Genomic DNA, 20,631 nt, shown 5'->3' with positions numbered 1-20,631 from the left:
TTGGAGACGGACTTATCCGCGCCCATCCCTGGTCTCGTGTGAATGCTCGGCGGGGACTCCTCCGTCCGCGTGACATCACCGCCCGCCGCGGTCTTATCCTGGGGATGCGTCCCTCGTGTGAATCCACCCTTAAAGGTACTGTAACGCAGTAGACAAGCATGATATGCCGGTGATGTGCCTAGAGACTTTGTTGCTTCTAAATACCATATGCGGAACCATGCGACCGACAACGCGCTATAAATATTTTTAATTTGCGGCGTAGTGGAGCGGTGCGACGCCTGGCGTCAAACAACCCCCTGCACAGCGGGCAACACTGAAAATTGGTATTACACACTATTACATCGGAACTTCGTTATTTTAGTAACCATATTATTAGTTTCCCTGTTTACCTATGCATTCTGGTACCCCTGTTAACAGTGTTTTTTTGCGAAGTAACCCAGCGCTGGCCGCTGCTCGATGGAGGCTATCCCTACTTCTCTACTGCGCTTGCGCGCTCGTTCTGTTCGCGGCCTCTTTTGAACGAACAAACTCTCTCTGTGAACCTCTGTGAACAAACAAGTCCCGACGCTGTCTGGCTTCTTGAACGTCTGACACATTTTTTTTTCAAGGGCTTAGCATTTCATTTCAGTTCGCTTATCCGTTTATCCTCAGGTGTGGATCGTTGTGTGAGTTGCAGGGACGGATTTTATGGTGGATTGCGGTGGATTATGTTGGGCCCAGTGTTATACGCATGCAATGTGGTTGCCGCCGTATGTGGCAGGAGTGCGGAATCATTTCGAATACCTAGTACAGTCAAACTCCTTTATAGCGAACACCTTTTTAACGAAAATACCACTACAACAAATTTTTTTGCGGTCCCGCTGGAGCCCTATAGGTCCAATAATGGACATCCTTTTTAACGAAAATACCTTTACTGCGAATTTTTTTTGCTGTCCCCTGAGTTTCGTTGTAAAGGAGTTTGACTGTACAGTGTTGCCCGTAATCTTTAATTGTAATTTTCTAATTAATTGCACCGTCGATTGGAATGAAACTTACGCAGTTTTTGTCCTGGTGGCTTGGACTATCGAATAGCCACACTAAATGACATTTGATCGGCGCTGCTTTACAGTACCTTTAATGTGCATGTAAAGATGCGGCTCTGTTTGACATGGCATGGATATACCTGCAAAGTTAGTAAGGCGGCACATATATGTTTGTGCCACTCCCGATAGTAAGGAAGACAGGAAAAAGGCGTTCTGGTGTGCTATCTATCTCACTAAGTGCTCAAGTATGTAACCTTGTGAATACAGAAACGTGATCGAGATGCTGAACGTCATTTCAACCATATAGTGCTGGTGGACGCGACGCAGGTGCTACGACATAGATAAGACTCTGTCAAATACAGCGATGCATTCAACCGCCATATAGCCCGATAAACCAGCCACTGCCACAAGGGGGAGCCAGCGGAAGCCGCATGCTTTCTCGCATGTTGAAGTCGTCCGCGTAATTGACTGGACTTGACGACAGCGCGACTTTATATTTCCGTGTATCAAAACAGAGAGAGGAAATATAGGGTAATATGGGAGCAAGATACGACATTTCTTGCTCGACGCCGCCTGTCTCAGAGGCGCGTTGCCCCATGCGCTCGAAACTCTACTCAGCATGTCCGCTTTATTGCACGATTGATAATTGTCGGGATTTATCTTTACGCAAAAAAAGAAAGAAAGAAAGAAGAAGAAGAAGCGCGATTTTCTATAGTTCCTTTTTTCTTGTCAGCAGCGTGTCGGAAGAACCAAATTTAGGTTCACTTGTGCATAAGCGCATGGCAAACACACTAAACCACAACAAATAAGTAATGGTGATGTAGTAAATAAATTAAAACTGTTCTTTCTCCAAACCAATGGTCAGTTAACTACAAACAATAATAAAGCGTTGTTAAAACGTGTCCATGTTCGACGCTAGTAAATCATTCAAAGATATAATTTATTTATTTGTCAAAAATGTTGATTATTTGACAATTGACGTCAATTATTATTTGATAAAGTGTTCGGGGACTAGGGGTGAAAAGCATGTATGCCATGTCTAGAATCTGTCACAGAGGAAAAACCTCTTAAGTTGTCGAACTTCTGTACACGAAAAAGTGGATTAGGATGAGGAATGTGTTTATGGGCAAGCGCATTACACAGAGTGAAATATTCCTTGGGATAAAGGCATTTAGAACTGAAGCTTTCTTTTGATGCTCTCTTCTTCTTTTTTGTTTCATCAATGCTCCAAGTGAATCGATACAAAAAATCGATCAAACGACAACTGCCGTTTACATCAAACGGTGTTCGATCAAATGGCTTTCGACCAAGCGCAATATTGGATCTCGAGGGTGCATCCCTCGTTTACCTACCTGTTCCACTCCACATGGCTCCTGCACTCTCCACCATAGCACGAGGATGACAGCCTACGATTTTTACTTTCTTGTTTTTTTTTTTTTTAACTTTTACTCGTACCAGCGCGATACCGCTGGTCTGAATGCTTGAGCCGGACCGGTATAAAAATAGAACGTGTTCTATTCTGCGCGGGTGGCGTCGTAGTCGTGTTTAGTGTCGGCGGCCGCGCTAGCCGTTAGACTTTTGAGGGTGTTTTCCCCGCCTTAGAGCAGCTGTTGCAACGCGCGGACGCGCAGCACAGTTACGTCGGACCGAAAACGTCTGTACAGTGATGCACAAGTTGTTCTGCAAGTCCAGGATGCAAAGGACACATTCCTGAAAGGCCGAAAACAATGACTATCCGAGCCAGCTGGTGTAACGTCGAAGTAGGAAGCATCAACTTGAGCTTGAGGAGAACGAAGTATACAGGAGGCTCACGAATCAGCACTCACTTTATCACGCGTGTGAGTATGTTTTTATTTATCAGTAAAAAAAAAAACGCAAAAAGTAGGTTCCACTCCCGCGGCTATCAGTTTCTCGCCTGCAATTTTGACTAGACGAACAAGACATATGTTGTCGTGTGCTCTGCTGTGTCGAGATTTTTTCTTCTTCCAGTGATAGACTCTGTGGTCTGTCTCAAAACGCGGGCGGTGGTGGTGACGGGTAAAATAAAATAAAATAAAATAAAGTCTTTTCTGTATGCCTCTCCAAAGTTAGTGCGACCCGCGACTCGATTTGAGTTTGAGGCCCCTGGGATATATAGGAAGGAAATCAAAGCGAGGGCTAATTATTCCACTTTACTTCATGCGCAGCCAATCATTGCACCTATGTCAATTAAAGCACACGCATGAAATGTAGCATCAGTGCGAGCAATGATTAAAGCTAGCAAACAGCTCATGTTAAACCTACACGTTTTACACCGTGCTAACGCGTGAGCGTGCGAGGGAGGTATATTCTGCATATCTTCATATCACATGTGTTCGCATCATTCATGACGTCACACAGAAACCCTTACGGAAAACATTGTTCGATCATTAACTGGGGACACAAGGTAAAGGATTTTTTCTTCTATCCATCATCGTAGATTCTTAACCAGTACAGTTAGAATTACAATTTTTATGATAAAATTTTTAAGCTCGCTGTACGTAACCACCGTTTTTTCTTCTTTGTTTTATTTCTACTCCTATCATATACAATTGGCAGGGGGGGGGGGTTGTACCACAATAAGAGAAAATGCTTCCCAGCTACAGAAAATATACTTATTTAGAAAAGCCAACGCCACTTGTGGCGCCCGAGGACTACCGGACGATTTTCATCTAATACACTCTTGTACGTCATTCAAGAATCCTCGTACAAAGAAAGGAAACATCAATAAAAGATTGTAAAAGTTACTGAAGCGGTACGGCGACAACGTATCGATTGCATTAATCAACGTTGGATTCAAGCGACCCATCATAAGAGATCACTATACATCACGCATTCTCAATTCATCAATCAAGGCAACAAACGAAAACTTCAGAGTTTGAAACAGGACAATTGGAATTGATCGAAATAAACAAGTGTATAACTGAAATAATAAATGTAATATTTGTCATCACCATAACGAATTCTATGCATCGCACGAAAACAGATTGTGGTTGTTGTTGATTGGAAAACAGATTGTATTTAGCATGGGTAGATTGAGAACAATGATTGCTAAGGATATGAATGCTCCACACTATATGTACAAGAATCCTCACATGGAATCAGCGCTGACAACCAAGTAGGTTTTACCCTACTACACTCTGTACAATTTCAACATTCGAAGGATAGAATTGCAGGAGAAGAATCGGTGTTTGAAATTTGGAGGCATGATACATCAATCCTCGTTTACCCTCATCTTTTTGCCGAAGTTAATCATGTTTTGTGAATTAAATTGCACAGTATTTCTCAAACAGCTGGTATACAATGCAGTGCCGTATCTTGTATACACTCCTACACAGCACTCAGGTATACCAGTGTGATCATGCAACGTGTCGCAGCATCCATAGGATCTTCTCGACCTCTTTCTGACGGCGAAAGTTGGAAAGGACACGACGTACCAACTTGTTTTACGCATTGAAGGAGAAGGTTTCCGGCTTGCCAACGTCGCAACCAAGCTGGTAGCAAGGACCGCGCTCGTAGTGAAAAGATTCCCCCTTCTCCCACGATGTGGCACACCCTGTCTTGAGCAGCGCGATCATCGCTGGAGGACATCAGGCTCGGTGCACGGAAAGCAAGGCCTGAGCCTGATGTTTCACAAGTAGGTGGCCCATGCGCTAAGCTTCGTGACACAGCGGATCCCCTGGAAGTATCTGGGCAGCGTGAAGAAAAAAAGAGAAGAAGAAGAAACGTCTCTACTAGGGCACGCTAAGTGAAGGTATTTCAATTCCGCTCTGTCGAGGTCCGAAGACTCAACATACGAGGAAAAGGTACCTCTACGTGCGGGTACACTTCCAGTGTCAGAAGCAACAAAGTATATCTTTCGCCGTTTTCATGCGTGGGTATTTCCAGTAAGGGCCTCCTCGTAGTGGATCACAGGGGTGGCATCCAATGTATTGCTCAGTAGGCGAAAGCGTGCTGGGCGACCCCAGCAATGCATCCTGAACAGGTCCTGGTCGCACGTCACAGCAAACGTCAAGGCACACGTGACCTTATAGATGGCGGCGCCCGCGATCGGCGACCAAACCGTTTGTAAACCGGTTGTTTGTGCGCGACGTTTTGGATGTCTTTCGGTCACGGTAATTATTTTTATCCGATAATCTTGCAGTAAAACGCCAAGTAAACGCGGCCTTGTACCGTTGACGAGTTCCAAAAATGTGATGACCACTGTGGGTTAAGACTCACTGAGCCGATGTGATGTGCTTGAACTATAAGCAGAAATGAGCTACCGTGTTGCGGAAGAAGCACCGCATAGCTAACGCTGACAAAATACGTTCATCTCTTGGCGTTATGACGACGGAAATATGTCGGTAAGCGGCAAAACGAAAATGTAAACAAAGTCACATGACCTCAAAATGACGTTTTCTATGACGTGCGACCAGGACAAGATGGCAGTTTTGCCAGAAACACCCTCTTGAGGGTAGTTACAACAATGGCGGGTTTGCGTCACCCCTGTGTAGTGGATCCACCAAGTTGCCACTGGTGTGAAGAACCTGAAGCCATTGAGCATGAACATGATTAAGAACGCGGAAGGACAAGGACGACACAACACGGAGGCGTTCAACTAGCAACTGATATTGTATTTGGACACACAACACTAGTCAGGAAAGTCGCGGGCAACAGAGGCGACTTCTAGGGGTAACAGGTTGAGTGACTTCTGACTCATGTTATTGGACGAACGATGTATGAAGGTCACGTCGAAGCCTAGAAGTGGCTGTGAGGAACAGGTGTGTTTGTTTTGATGGATGCTGACCACAAACCCGGAATGTGCCTCGGAAGCCATCAAGAAAAACTTCCTCCGCAAGCGTTCGGATTCCGCGGAAACCCTCCGAAAAGGGGCCATCGAGCTCCTAACTTTCCAGAGTAAGACATCGCTTGTGAAACAGATCAAACAAGCGCCTAACCTCCAAGTTTTCTTCACTGTAAAAACTCACAAAGCCGGCTATCCATTCCGCAGCATCGTTTCCGAAAGATTCTCATGGCAGCAACTTCTCGGGCGTTTTCACCAAAAACACGTGCAAAATGTGCCGCTCAACCAACCCTTTCGCATAAGGAATTCCAATGAGTGCATCGCCGTTCTGAACCAACTTCATGACGAACACCGACAAGCCTTATCCCTGGATGTCGCCGATCTCTATTATTCTCTACAACCCAAAATGTTAATGAAGAATGTGGAGAATAGCATCATGGAATACGGAGCCATGAAGTTCCAAAACGCCGGCGGTTTGACCGTGGACACTTTCCCGCGTCTTTTAAAGGTGTATCTCAGCTCCCTTATCGTTGAATTTAACGACCATATCTTCACTCAAAAGGCTGGAGTGTGCATTGGGTAAAGTATAGCCCCCGTGTTGAGCGAAATTTACCTGCTTTTTGTTGATAGTGCTATCGCTGAAAGCCTTGCATGTCCTCTAAATGCACGTCCCTCAAGTCTGGAAGACCGCTATGGTGGTTCCCCTTCTCAAGCCTGGCCAATCATCCCGCAACATTGACTCCTTCCGTCCGACTGCCCTTACTAGCTGCGTGGGCAAGACGTTGGAACGCATGGTGTTCCGCCGCCTGAGTTGGTACCTCGAGACCGTGCGATTCTTCCCCGAAGTAGTGCAAGGCTTTCGGCAGGGTCGGTCGGCGATAGATAATGTTATCGACCTAGTGACTGAGACGCAGCAGGCAAGAGCTGGAGATCGCATGACTGGTGCCGTCTTCCTGGACGTAACGAAAGCGTACGATAGCGTTTTTCATAGTGCCATCATCTCGACACTGCAAGAAAGTGGTATCGGAGGCGCTCCCCTTCTTTGGATCCATGACTTCCTGAGCGACCGCTTTTTGTTTGTTCGGACCACTGAGGGGGACACTGAACCCCACCCTGTTAGCCGAGGCGTTCCTCAAGGAAGTGTGCTCAGCCCCCTGCTCTTCAATGTCATCATGGCCTCTCTTCCTGCACGCCTGTTCAAAATGGGCAGCGTCTCATCTCCCACTTGCCCCTGCTGCGCTGTAGAAGACGATATCTCTCACCAGCTTTTCCACTGTCAGCATCACCAGCATCATCCGGCCGTGCTCTGGCAACATCTCTCAGAGCTTCGGTGCACGAACGGACGGACAGACGTTCCTCTCGCAACACTCCTTGGCCCTGTGCAGCGAGCTAACCAGTGGAGAGTCACAAAAGCGGTGCTCCGCTTTTTGCGTGACACGGTTCTCCTGGGCTCCCTGTGAGCCCTGTGTTTCTCTCTCGACCCAGTGGGCAGTCACCACAGCGCTCCTCCGCTTTCTCCACCTTGTCAACGCCCTGTAGCAGCACAAGAGAGTCTCCGCGGTGAGATCAACCCTTGGCTTTCAACCGTGAAGACGCTGTGCAATTAATTATTAAAACTACAAGCAACCATGTCTGGGTCCTCAATAACAGCACCCTCAAGACGGAGTTTGATCTCATTTTTCTTTTTTGGTACCACATAGCGCCAAAATTTGGATTGTTCATTTGTCATATAGTTTACAAGAGTATTGAGATCATCCACAGGAGTGCCACGCGAAAATTGTGAATGGAAGTTTTCATAGCAGTCTTCTAGGATTAGTGATATTTGGTTATCTGGTGCGCTACGAAAATTATAAACTTGGATATCCCTAGATTCCGGTGGCTTCGTAGTGATATCTACCTTTGTTTGAAACACAATAATCTGATGGTCTGATATACCATCTTCAATTGCACAAGTAGAATTAACTAGACTCCTTCACACAAACAATAAATCCAATATGGAAGAATGATCGCTAACACTCCTCGTTGGGCTATGAACCATTTGCCTGAGCCCATGTAACACCGATAGGTCCAACAGGCGCTGGGAACACTTGCGTTCAATATTGCCAACTGAAAAACATGTCCAGTCTACCCCAGGCAAATTGAAATCGCCAGCGATTATAACATTCTGATTGGGCCTAAAATTAACAGCTAAGTAGCCATTGATACGATCCATGTAAGAAACCTCAGAAGATGGGGGAAGGGAGTTGCCTCAGGACAGAAGCCGCCGATATTTCGAACAGAGACTGTTCTTCTACTGGGCACCGTCCTCATCATTGGCATGGTATTTAAAGGGTTAGGTGTGACGTGTTTAAAGGTTCATGCGAATTGTGGGTCAACAGCCCGGTGGGAAGAAAGGTTCCGTACGGGCTTTTACGGCCGGTGTGAATGGCTGCTTTGTTAGAGTGCGGAGGGGATTATGTGAACGTAGTGATCTAGGCTACAGACCGGTTACAGAAAAATGGAAGGTTCACGAACACGTGGACGAAACGGGACAACAGGCAAGAATTGGCAAGCATAGCGAAAGAAGATGGGGGTCGATAAATGCCAACGATAACAAAAGAAGTGGTTCTAAACTCTATTTTACAGCAAACCTTCGCGTCTACGGCTTGTCTACTAATTTCGTCCCTACGCTCTCGAACACGCTCGAACAACCTAACAGCCTCCACGTCGCCTGCGAGAGGTTCTTGAGCTACACAAGAACTGTCAACTGGAGCTGCACCGTCCCAGTCCAGTCAAATGTGTGACTCATTGACACAATTGACATCGCGAAAGTCACCAAAATTCTACGCCATCGGACCTTGCGACATCTCTGAACAGAGAGACACCCCCCCCCCCCCCCCTCCCAAACAGATTCAACATCTCCAATGCCATTTCAAGTAGGTAGAAGAAAAGTCACTTTTTACAATAATGCAAACTCCCCTACCTCTATGCTCTCGATCTTTGCGGTAAATTTTGTAGCCTGGTGGGACTAATTCGTCGTCCTGAATATCTGGTGCTAGCCAGGTTTCAGTGATCACTACTACACACGGATCATATTGTAATAATAGGAACTCGAGCTTATTAACTACAGCTACGAGCTACGAGCTCCGGCATTGACGAGCGTATTAACCGCGGTATTAACGAGCTACGGGCATTGAAGGGGAGGACGATGAAATCGCGACCAAGATCGCTGTGTCATTTGGAAATAGGGCGAGTTACTTTGGTTCTGGATCGCCGTGTTCTTGTGTTGTCAGTGTTCTGTGTCAGATTATTAGTACCCTGTAGATTCTGTACAGAGTTTTCCGTATCTGTAGTGAAGCAATCTCGCGACTGGGTACTTTCGTCCCATTTGTACATACAATTATTAATACGCAATTTGTCATAAACCAGTCGGACTTTTTCGCCCTTTGAACGGCTATCACCAGCACTGTCCCAGAGCTTCTTACGCACTTGACGAACAGGAAATGAAAAATCTTCAGAAACAGCGATATTTGTGCCTTTAAGTTTTCGGGAATTCTTCAAGATCGAAACCTTATTACACCCATTATTAAACCTTATTATTATACCCATGAAATCCAACAATAAATATATGATTGAACGCCACAGTACCGTTTTTTTTTATAAATATAATTTCGATGTGATCACCGCCATCGCCATGTTCACTAGGCCCAACACTGGCGACAATACGCATTATTGTCGGTTAGATATCGATGGGTGAGGATCAGTTGAAACTGATTGATGAATTTGATGAGTCGATTATCTTCTCTTAGGCTCAGCCTGTGGCCAGACTCCCTTTAGCAGACACGGCACTGCTTTTTTCCGCAATTTTGATAGCAAGTTAGATACTCAGTAACTTGTTGTGATGGGTCGACAAGCTGTTATGGAACGCCAAGAGCGTACACTGCCTATTTGCAGCTATATGATACCTCGAATAACTTTTGTCATTTTCTCCGTTCAATTACAGGCCCTTTGGACTGGCTTGCTATGGCCGCTGGACCAGAATCCGCTTTCATGGCTTGGTTGGAAGGTCTTCGAAGAGAGGTACACGCGGCAATACGAGAAAGACGATTCTCCAAAAAATCCAGGGAACATTGCATCGCAAGAGTGAAACGGTGTCTCGATGCTGCACCCGCTCATGTCGAGCAAATATGGTGTGACCCCGACGGATTCCACAGACGCTGTGCGATGTACGAAGCAATTAGACACAACGCATTTGATGTCTACTGCCTTCTTTTGTCGCGCGGGTGTAAGTTCAAAAACGACGAGGAAAAAGACAAAAGCTTTCTCCCCATCGACAAAAACGAGCACAAGGAAATACAAATATCCGAAGTCCAATACCAGCTAGCCCGTTTCGTGCCGCAAAATGAGGACGCTCATGTGGACTACCTTCAAAGTAGGTCGTACAGCGTAACGCATCGCGATCGCTTTACCGAAGAAGTTGGCGACATGTTCAGGGAACTTGATCAAGATGAGCTCATAAGAATGGTTCTCAAAGTAGCAGCTACGTCAGGAGCCGTACGCATCTTTTTTGATAATGACATCTCAGATGTTGAGTGCATGACTGCACGGCGGCTTAACAATGCTGACGCAAAAATAACGGTTGGACTGACAGATACTCTGAGATATACAATCCACATCGCTGGGAAGAGGAATCGAGAGGACGTTCTTGGAACATTGGCACATGAGCTGTGCCACTTGGCAGTTTTCTTGGTTTATAGAAATCAATGCAAGCCTTATCAGTCTGACGAAAGTGGTAATAAAGAAAGATATCAGAGGGTGTTTGAAGAAATGCGCGACAGAGTGAACACAACAACAGGGATGGAACCTCTCCTAACTAGGGTGTTCAGAGTCGTCCCACAGGAGCAAGAACAGGAGCTAATAGTGCAGGTTCCAGATATTCTCGCAAAATGTCGGCATCTTGAATACGACAGCCGCATGGAAGCCGACGAAGATCCGCAGCAGGAAAGAATCGGTTCCGCCGCCACGGAAGCGACCCTGAGCCACGCTGGCATTGCTGTTCTGGAGGAGCAAGCACCGAGCTTGTTGCAATATTTCAAGGAGGTTGTCGTTCCGGACATGGAGAATTACCTCATCAAATTTCGCAGTGAAATGGATGGCAACGAAACAAGAAATAAAAATGAAAGCCTAGGCAAAGCTAATCAGACCGATGACCTTGGGGTCACCTTTAAGGAGATCCCTTGCCAAGAACTGTTGGAGGACGTCCCACTCCTCGTATTTGCCAGTCCAAACCTGAAACTCCTCGAAGTAATGATTCACAACCTCGTAAAGGCGACAAAACTGCCGTACCTGTTTCTCGAAGCACAAAAGTGGAACCAGGAGGTGGAACACGTGCTGTCACATAAAAAATGCGACGTCGTCCTCATCAGCAACCCAAATAATGCTGTACCAGAAGATATCTGCAATCAAATGGCAAGTATTTTAAGCACGTGTAGTGAAGTGCGAGGAACAAGAGTGATCCTCCTCACTGCGAACGAGCAGACGGATCACGTAGCGGCAGCATTAAGAAAACAGCCCTTTTTCAGTATCAGTATGAGGCCGCATGAACAACTTGCTGCCAACGTCGTATCTAAAGCTTGTTTCGAAAATGTTGCGGAGCACTGTAAAAGGAACGTTTTGAGCCGTTCCTGGATCAACTTCCAGGGGTTCCACGAAAGACTATCCGAATGGGATGAGCCGGATCTCAACAGCCTCCTCAGTGCCATGGATGAAGACACATTTATGGCTTTGTGCCAGTCCAATGAACTTGATGTAGGTCCGCAATTGCGGGAAGACGCCGAGGGATATTATGTGAGGAGAACGTGCCAGAAGGGGAGCTTGTACGAAGAGACACATTTGACAGAAGCAAATGAGAAGATCATTATTGTCACCGGTGCACCAGGAATGGGTAAGACTTTGCTGGCGTCTAGAATATCCAAGATGATAAAGGAAAAGGGAAATAGAAAATGGATGCTTCACGTCGATCTCCCAGAATTAAGCAGAGAGCTCAAGTTGCTGAATTCAGAAGATATCTTCAGTGATCTAGGGAATTTCGCCGAAATATGTGGAGTGAAGAAAGCGGGAACCGGGCTTGCTCTCTTCGAGAAGAGCATCACAGAAGGAAGCCCTTTCAAAGTTGTGCTAATTTTGGATGCGTATGATGAAATGCGCGAAGGTGATCGTGAAAAGATCTTACGCGTTGTACACATTCTAGCTGGTACAGAAGTTTCTAAGGTATTCGTCTTCAGCCGGTCTGTATTCAAGCATGAACTAAGCGATACATTGCGAACAACACCTTACGAGCTTCTGCCTTTCACGGTGCAAGAACAAGAGACATTCCTTAAGCAGTACAACGAAAGAACGACGTCAGATGCAGTTCCACCCGAAAATCCTTCTGGAATACGGAGGTTAGAAGATATATGGATCCTGTTAAAGGATGACGAAACGTTACTAGGTACGCCATTTTACCTTCGCATGGTCGCGGCACTTGAGAACCGAGAAGTTCTTGATGACATTGATTCCAACGTGTTAAGAAAGGCATGTAAGTCCACGGGAAGCGAAAAGTACCTAGGCATCTACGAGATGGCCATAGAGTGGAGATACTTGCAGTACAGAAAAGAAAAGAAGCGTGAAGACATTGGCAGAGCTTGCGTAAGTGATGATGATGTCATTTTGAAGGACCATTTATACAGCAGCCACCAAGCACTCGCAGTGAAGGCTGTCTTCGATAAGAAATTGTGTGGATATCTTCTGGGTGAACACGAGAAAGAGAGGTTTCAGAATGAAACTAGTCCAATGAATCCTCTAAATAAAGCAACAAAAAATCGCTTAAAGCACGGTCTTCTAGAGGGACTTCGCGACGGCAGACCTGTGTTCAGACCCAGTAGCGTGGCAGAGTTTTGGGCAGCAGAACGTCTCTTCAGCAAGATATCCTCTAGTGCAAGCGATAAGGTGCATCATTTGGCTTTCCCCATATATGGAGAAGATCGTTTCAAAACAGTGACAAGGTTTCTCGACAGTTTTGGAATGAAGTCAAATGGATTTCATTTTGCCGTTATGACAAGAAACGCTGTATATCTAAGAAGTAGTGCCGGGAACGAGGTGCGGGACACGCTTGAGAGAAATCCATGGCACATCGCTGCACTGCATGCTGACGAAGACACCATATCCGTGCTTTCTAGTACTGAAACGAGATCACTAGAAGAGAAAGACAAGTTAGGTGTTACACCGTTGGACTATGCGCACCAACAACACGAGTGGACTAAACTGCATTCAATATGCTCTCAGTGTAGCAATACCACACTTGTGGCCAACTCTGAACTGCAGTTACAGATAACTGTTTCGCGTGAGTTAAAAGATATGGAACAGTGGCTCCTGCGTGAGCGTGTTCGTTGCCCTGGCAATTCTGCTGACAGAGCGTTGTTTTTCTACATCAAGTCAGTGGCAGAACTAGAAAGGCGTACATCTTCCGACACCGTACGGTTTGTGGACCATACTTGTATGGTGCCAACCAATAAGATTGACGATGAGCAGATTTCTGAATTGCTTGATGAAGTAAGACGCAGAGCGACACACAGCAATAACGACCACGGAGGCCGGGATGCTCTAACAACGATCGATTCCCTGGTAGATGATACGGATGAGATCATACGTGCGCACGATGCAGTTAACTGTCGGTGCTGGGCTGTCATTATGGTCTTGCAAAGTGATTTCGAGACGACCGGAGCTCTAGCATATCAGGAGCAACAAGAGATGCCATTTACTCACATGTGGTTTGGTCCAAGCCGCGGCTGCCGAGAAAGCGAGGAAAGTCCGAGCGTTCAGAAGGGCCACCAGAGTAAGCGGTCTGAAAGTAGCTCTTCAAAAGATGAACAGTATTCGGATAAATGGAGAGAAACTCCGAGAGTTCTTGAGGGTCCTGATCCTAAGAACTCCGAAACAAGCTCAACGAATGATGAAGAGTCTTCTGATAAATGGAGAGATCAGCGAATCAGTATGCACAAGGCTATAGATGAAAGGAACGTTGATGGTGTCAAAAAGTGCCTCCAGATCGCCCCCCATCTCAAGCGTTGGCTGCATCCGTCAACTAAGGAGACAGCGCTACACTGTGCGGTTAAAAAACAAAGAATGTCCATTTGCCGCCTTCTACGGAACCACGGGTGCGGCACGGAACCTGGAGAAACGTCAGATTGCTCTCGCGAAACTGCAAACGTTGAAGCCTTTATGCGCCGGTTCCACGACGAGAACACGACTCAGACGCTGAAAAGTCACACAGAAAGCGTTCCAGAAACCGCAGACAATGAGAGAAGGACAGGTGACTTCTATCACGCCTTACAGGCTAATGATTTGCTCAAGCCCATGCTCAGTGTATCAGCGACATCACAACGTGTGAAAGTCACCCTGAATTACGATAAGGAGAGCATAGACACAGTCGCGGGGGCCCTCGAAAACCCCAAGCGTGGTTTCGCTAATTTGGAGACGGAAACTATTTGCGTCGCGGCTAAGAGGGAAAAACCCGAAGTTCTTGGAACTCTCGCTCATGAGATCTGTCATTTGGCCCTCCATTTTGTTTACAGGAATGGTGGTAAGCCATACTTGCAAACAGACAGGGAAAGGGCACTGCTCTATGACACAATATTATGTAACATCAGGAAGAACCAAGATAAAACTGCCTGGCTCCTTAGAGACGTTCCGAGAGAGCACGATAAGGAAGAACTAATTGCCTATGTTCCTGATCTCCTCGCCCAGTATGGTAGCCCCGGGGGTGAAAACATTTTGGAGAAGCAAGCACCAGAACTCTTCGATTTCTTTAAGAACGTGGTCATCCCAGATATGATCGCTTACACGAAAAACAGGTTCCCTACTCGGGATCAAGCGAGAATCGAGGTCGAGAACCGACGTCTTAAACACGCCGACGAAACGGAAGACCGTCAGGTGAAGTTAAAGAGAGATCTCGACTACCGTGACCTACCAGATGCTCCAGTTCTAATCCTTACGGCTCCGAACTTGACAGTGCTAGAAATAATGGCTTACAAGGCTATTAAGTCTACAGAGCAGACGCACCTGTTTCTCAGATCTTCGCAGTGGAACCCCAGACTCCAGGATGTTCTGTTTTCAAACTGTTGCATGTGGGTGCTGCTAACTTGTGATCAGGACGCAGGTGCCCAGTTCCAGAACATGCTCGAACTCTTCATTGAGCTAAATGAAGCGGCTGGCACAAAGGTTATAGTACTCGCGCAAGAAGACAATGTCAAGAACCTGGTCCAAAGACTAGAAAAACATCCATTCCTCGCAAACGGTCACAAGGTCATGAATGTTTCAGACGCCCATTTGGACATGGTTACAGAAGACACAAAACGTAGTATTCTCCGAACGTCACGAATATGCTTTCAAGGTTCTCCAAAACTTCTACCGCTCGAAGACCTGCTAGATTTAACGAGAGAAGATGGAATACCTGACGAAGTTACGTGTTTAATGTCATGCCAGCTCAAGACGATTGAGGTAGGACAGCCTGTTCCCCAACTTGACCAACACGTCAGTGAGCATTATGTTGAGCGTGAGTGTGAAAGATGTGTTGCAATTGATGTTTTAAAACTTCGGCCCGGCCCAGACGAAGCCTTTGTACTCTGGGGAGATGAAATATTCAGATTTCTAGACAGAATGAGTCCTAGCCAACAAATCTGTTCTTTTACCCGGGTGCAACAGTTTAAGTCTTTTGTGCACGTTGAATGCATTGATGAATATAAGGCTATTGTGGAAAAAAAGGAATATAAAGATAAAGTCGTGCACCTGTTACAGTATGACGCTGCATCCCGAAGTTTCCGCTTGGTTGAGACCAATGGCCCCTCGAGTCATCTTCCAATGACAGGAAAAAAAACCTGTACTGAGATGGATCCCGTGAACCAAGAGAAAGTTGTAGTCATCTGTGGGCATCCAGGGATGGGAAAAAGTTCGCTTGCACTTCGACTATGCAACATGATTAAGCAGAGAGGAGAGAGACACTTGGTGCTGTACGTTGACCTTTCTAAAATGAACCGGTTCTTAAGATCGCTAGAAAAAGATGATGAACCTGGGCAAATTAAGCGACTTGCAGCACTATGTGGTATGAAAGACGACGGACTCGAGTTCATGTTATTCCAACGAAGCATCAAAACCGGAGGTCCTTTCAAGGTAACTGCAGTCTTTGACGCGTTTGACGAAGTTGAAGCAGGCAGTCGGAAAAATGCACTCAGTCTCATAAAGTTCTTGACACGAACAGAGGTCTGGAAGGTATTTGTCTTTAGCCGCAGTGTGTTCAAGACTACTATACAGGACACGCTAGGTGCAATACCTTTTCAGCTATCTCCGCTTGCAACTGCAGGTAAAGTGAAACTTGTAAGAAACTATAGGAAACGACCACTAGTGGCAGCTCGCGTTGAAGGATGTCCGGAACCAAATATGTTGTGGAGGTTGTTAATGTTACCAGACGTTTCAGGAAATCCTTGCATGTTTCGAATGACAATGGGCGTCATGGAAGACGAGAGATCGAGGGACTTCTTGATTCCACTCGATATGCGAACCACTTGCAATGAAAACCTTGCAACGTTATTCAGAAAGCTTGCAGAGCACATGTACATGATTTACAAAAAAGCAAAAAGGAACGATGATGTCCTCCTTTCCGCTTGTCAAGACGACTATGATGTGTTGGGAAAACAGTTCTACCATGACCACGAGCTCCTGGCTGCCAAGGCTACGCTGGGTGACGAACTCAGCAAGCAGGTGCTGACTGATGAAGAACGAAAAGAACTGGAGACACGAGTAATGAAGCTTGTCGCTGAGAATCGTTTGAGACAAGGCTTTATTGATGGAGAAATCAATGGGCACCCTGTGTTTGTAAACAATATATTTGAAGCGTACTTTACGGCACGGCTGCTCTCCCGCAAGGTAAGCACAAAAAGAAGTCCCAACACTACGAGAATTGTTCGAGACATGTACTCGGGCGCTACCTATGGACGCTGTATTGTTCATCTCGGTTGTCTTGAAGAAGCCATCTCCATGAGCGTTAAAGCCCTGAAGGACTTCAGTGCCATGTGCTCGACACTCAGCAGCACATTCGCGTGTGTTGAGAAACAGACCTCAAAAGGCGTTGCCAGCAAGGTTTCCCAAGGAATGAAAGAGCAAAGAAACTACGAGCAATACCTCGACATCCTGTGTTACCTAAGCGAAGCCATCATCAAACATTTGGAGTCCCTGATTCGATACAATGTACGCTCTGTTGGTGCAGATAAAGTTGTCTCCATGAGTCCCACCGAGGTGGAGCATGATCGAGGCAGTTACCAGAAGGACAAGAAGGACGAGATCTTGAGCAGGCATTCTACAAGTGTTCTAGAAGCCGTTGAAGCCATTCACCACTCACTGGAAGCCTGTATGCGAATGTTCAAGAGTCTCACCAAGGTCGAGCTTGATCATTGCAGTTACCAGCAGTCCACGCCTCAAAATGAACTCGCTGTCATTCTTCTTGAGAGCGCGATATTACAGTGCTTTTATGTTGTGACCACCTTGATCGTAGAGCACTCGAAATACGATACAAAGCAGAAGGACCTTAATCTGAAATTCCTGAATCGTATTCCGGAAGCCTTAAAGCTGGGTGACTACGACTGCATCATACGCGAATTCCGTGCCTTTGTGCACAGCGCGACTACCATCTTGGGGCACCGCAGAGACACGTACTCAAAATTGAGTTCTACAGGCGATGAATTTGACTTAGAGAGGGGGAGCATCGTGGACAAGTTCTCGCAAGTCCTGACATTCTTTGATAGTTCCGGAGCTGCATGTTGCTCGATTCATACCGCCATCATCAATGGTGACTCTGTGGATATCAATGAAGGAAGTATGAACATGCTTGACGAGCATGGAAGAACACCGCTTCATGTGGCAGCATTGTATGCCAACCCAGAGATCTTGAAGAAGCTTCCATTGACTGACAAGCTGCCCGGTGAAGACTTGTTGGGCATGACCCCGCTGATGTACGCCGACATAACCTGTGTATGGCGTTGCTTAGACATACTCTGTGAGCGTTACAAGGACGACAGCATCAAATGGGACGATCAGATTCCGACAGTATGTAGAAATATTAGGACAGAAAATCGCCTCGACAAGTCTGTGCTGTGCGAGTGTATCGAAGAGGAACTGCATCACCTCTTAAACATAATCCTCAGTCAGTTTTGCTCATTGGTTTATCACGGCGGGGAGAAAGACAAAACTCCGGAACGTGTACGTGTCGACTCCAAAAGGGGCGACCGTGGTGAGACTCCTCTCTTCAGGGCTAAGTCGTTGACTGTTTTCCTGCTTCTTCTCCCTTACTCTAATCTTCAGGCCGTGGATAGCAGGAAGCGTACACTGCTGCATCAATGTGCCATGGAAGGACGTGTGGACATTGCCGAACGTGTTCTCATTCGGTTCGCTACCAGCGGAGATGAGACGTGGCGCGATACGCCGCTTGGCTTGGCCGTTCGGTACTGGCAAAACGATGTCGTGAAACTGCTGATACCACATTTCCCTGCTGACGTTGAGGCTATTTGTATGAGGCTGCATGAATGGAAAGACTCCGCAACTCGGCTCTACGAACGCCACCTCTCAATATTGAAGTTGCTTCATCCTCATTCAAGCCGTTTATTTCAACTAGGTGTTCCTTATACAATCACGATGTGTAATGACTGTGACACTATTTTATACTTACTTCCTTATTTGAACGTCCATGCTACTGTTTTTTATCAGTATGGTCACTATCAATTATTCGAACAATCTGAGAGGTATTATCGGAAACGCAGGGGCATGGAGACGTTGCGCATGATTAAGGTGATCAAGCTGTTTCTCTTGCATTCACTCGTAAGTGACTGGGCAATGTTCATGCGTGCAGGCGCTGATGACCAGAATTTATGTGACATTGTAAAACCGGTGCTTCCACACTGTGACATTAGCGAGCTACGCAACCTGCTGCAGTTGTTATAGCCACGTAAAGGCAAATAATACGTGCTTCAGGTACTACGCCGAATAAAAGATCAAGTATGGCCTTAAGGGCGTCTCCGGAAGAGTTTGTACGATGGCAGACTGAAACTGTCGTGGTTCCAACTCTGCACTGTAGTCAACCTCTGAAACAATAAAATCTTGTTGGTGACTGTTGATGGTAGCACCTTCAGGAGTTTGGCAAGCAAGGATGAAATAACGCATGAACAAAGATACGATGGAGTATTACCTTGGCTCCGCTTTTTACATGTTCTATTCGTTCACATACGGCGTTTAGGTGCTTATATTTAGGGAGTGACTTTTTCGGGTTAAACCCGATTCTGCCCGGTTACTGGCCCCCGACCTGACCTCCGTCCAATTCGGGTTAAACCCGATTTCTCCCCGAATTCCAGTCACTATGAAATCCTCAAGTGACGTTTCCATTGAAGATGAACAAAGGTCGCCACGTGTAACACATGTAAGAATGGGTCACGTTCCCAGCAATACACCCATGTGTCAACACTGTCTATGCCTTCTGAGATTATCGCTGAAAGGTCAAGATTCTGAAAAAAAAAAAGGTAAATTGATAAAAGAGAGATTAGGAAAAGACTAAAGAGACAAGAGGAGAAACAAAAACACCCGATAACACCCGAAGGCACAAGGGACCATTTCCATATTCGCGTCGCCCCTGGCGACGGAATGTCGAACATCGTGTTTTTCCCCCCAATAATGGTGACGCGCTTTTCGGACTGGCACGTTGCGTGGGAAAGTAGAAAGAGAGAATTGGAAGAAGAATGCGGAAAGAGTGAAAGCGCATTGTAATCGCTACCAGACCTCAAACGTCCGCGTAACCTTGAAGCCGATTATCTCCCCACAATGAACATGACAGTCGCCCGCAGGTGGGTCCATAGCGATGTTTCCCACTCAAAGATGGCGGACTCAAGGGCTGGGCATGCGCATACGCGTTGTCGGAAATGGTCCATTATAGCCAGATTTCACCCCGAATTACAGATTGAAAAAGTAGGGCCGGTTTTTACCCCCCGAATCTGCGAAAGGCATTTACCCCGAAAAAGTCACTCCCTACTTACGTTCATGAGTATATACATTGAAGATCGGCATCCATATCCAGTGTCCGTCGTCAACAGGAGTGCGAAGTGGTTTTGCACGACCACGCCCTTTCGTAATTTGCTAGGTGGGTGCCGCTTATGAGATTCTTGAGAATATTTTGCTTAAATTGTCGGCTGCTGAAGCAGCACTGTTGCGTGAATGATAAAAGGCGCTAGCAGCGACCACTTGACGTGCATGTAAAGATGCGGCTCTGCTTGGCTTGGCGCGCATCGTTGGCAAAGTTCGAGGAATTCATTTGTCTTTCCCTCTCGCACCGACAGCGTACCGTCGCACTAGAGAGGTGGCAAAAGAACGACAATGATAAACCGTCTGAAGAAATGGAAGTTGTATTCCATTATTTTATCACGAATTTGATTACTGTAGAAGTGTTTTTTTTTCGCGCGGAATTATTTTTCGCGTTTTTCGCGCACACCTCCAAAATCGCGAATTTAAGTTCCCGCGAATAACTCTGGCCATATGAGGGCGAAAATCGTTCGGCGTTCGACGCTATACCGCGACTACCAGACCCTTTCTACTCCATGTAGCGTAGGCCGTTTAAGCAAGCGCACAAGATTGATTTATCCCATCAGGCAAGATGAAATGAAATGAAAATTCATCATGGTTTTGTTACTCCTATAAACGCTTTGCACTATACATACAATATACCACTATACCACGAAGCCAGAACATGCCTTTCCC

The 20,631-nt window shown here is 46.3% G+C and overlaps 1 protein-coding gene across 1 annotated transcript; it reads left to right on the top strand.

Annotated features, from left to right (window-relative positions):
* Positions 1–2,566: 2,566 nt before the first annotated feature.
* LOC135386298 (uncharacterized) lies at positions 2,567–19,002 on the top strand. The gene is made up of 2 exons (XM_064616124.1): positions 2,567–2,860; positions 9,809–19,002. The coding sequence occupies exon 2, from the start codon at positions 9,829–9,831 to the stop codon at positions 18,829–18,831; it is 9,003 nt and encodes a 3,000-aa protein (XP_064472194.1). The 5' UTR covers positions 2,567–2,860; positions 9,809–9,828; the 3' UTR covers positions 18,832–19,002.
* Positions 19,003–20,631: the final 1,629 nt, after the last annotated feature.

This window comes from Ornithodoros turicata, chromosome 2 (genome assembly GCF_037126465.1).
Source record: "Ornithodoros turicata isolate Travis chromosome 2, ASM3712646v1, whole genome shotgun sequence".
NCBI classification, from domain to species: domain Eukaryota; kingdom Metazoa; phylum Arthropoda; class Arachnida; order Ixodida; family Argasidae; genus Ornithodoros; species Ornithodoros turicata.
The sequence above is the reverse complement of the archived record's forward strand: the minus strand, read 5'-3'. Positions and strand labels throughout refer to the sequence as shown.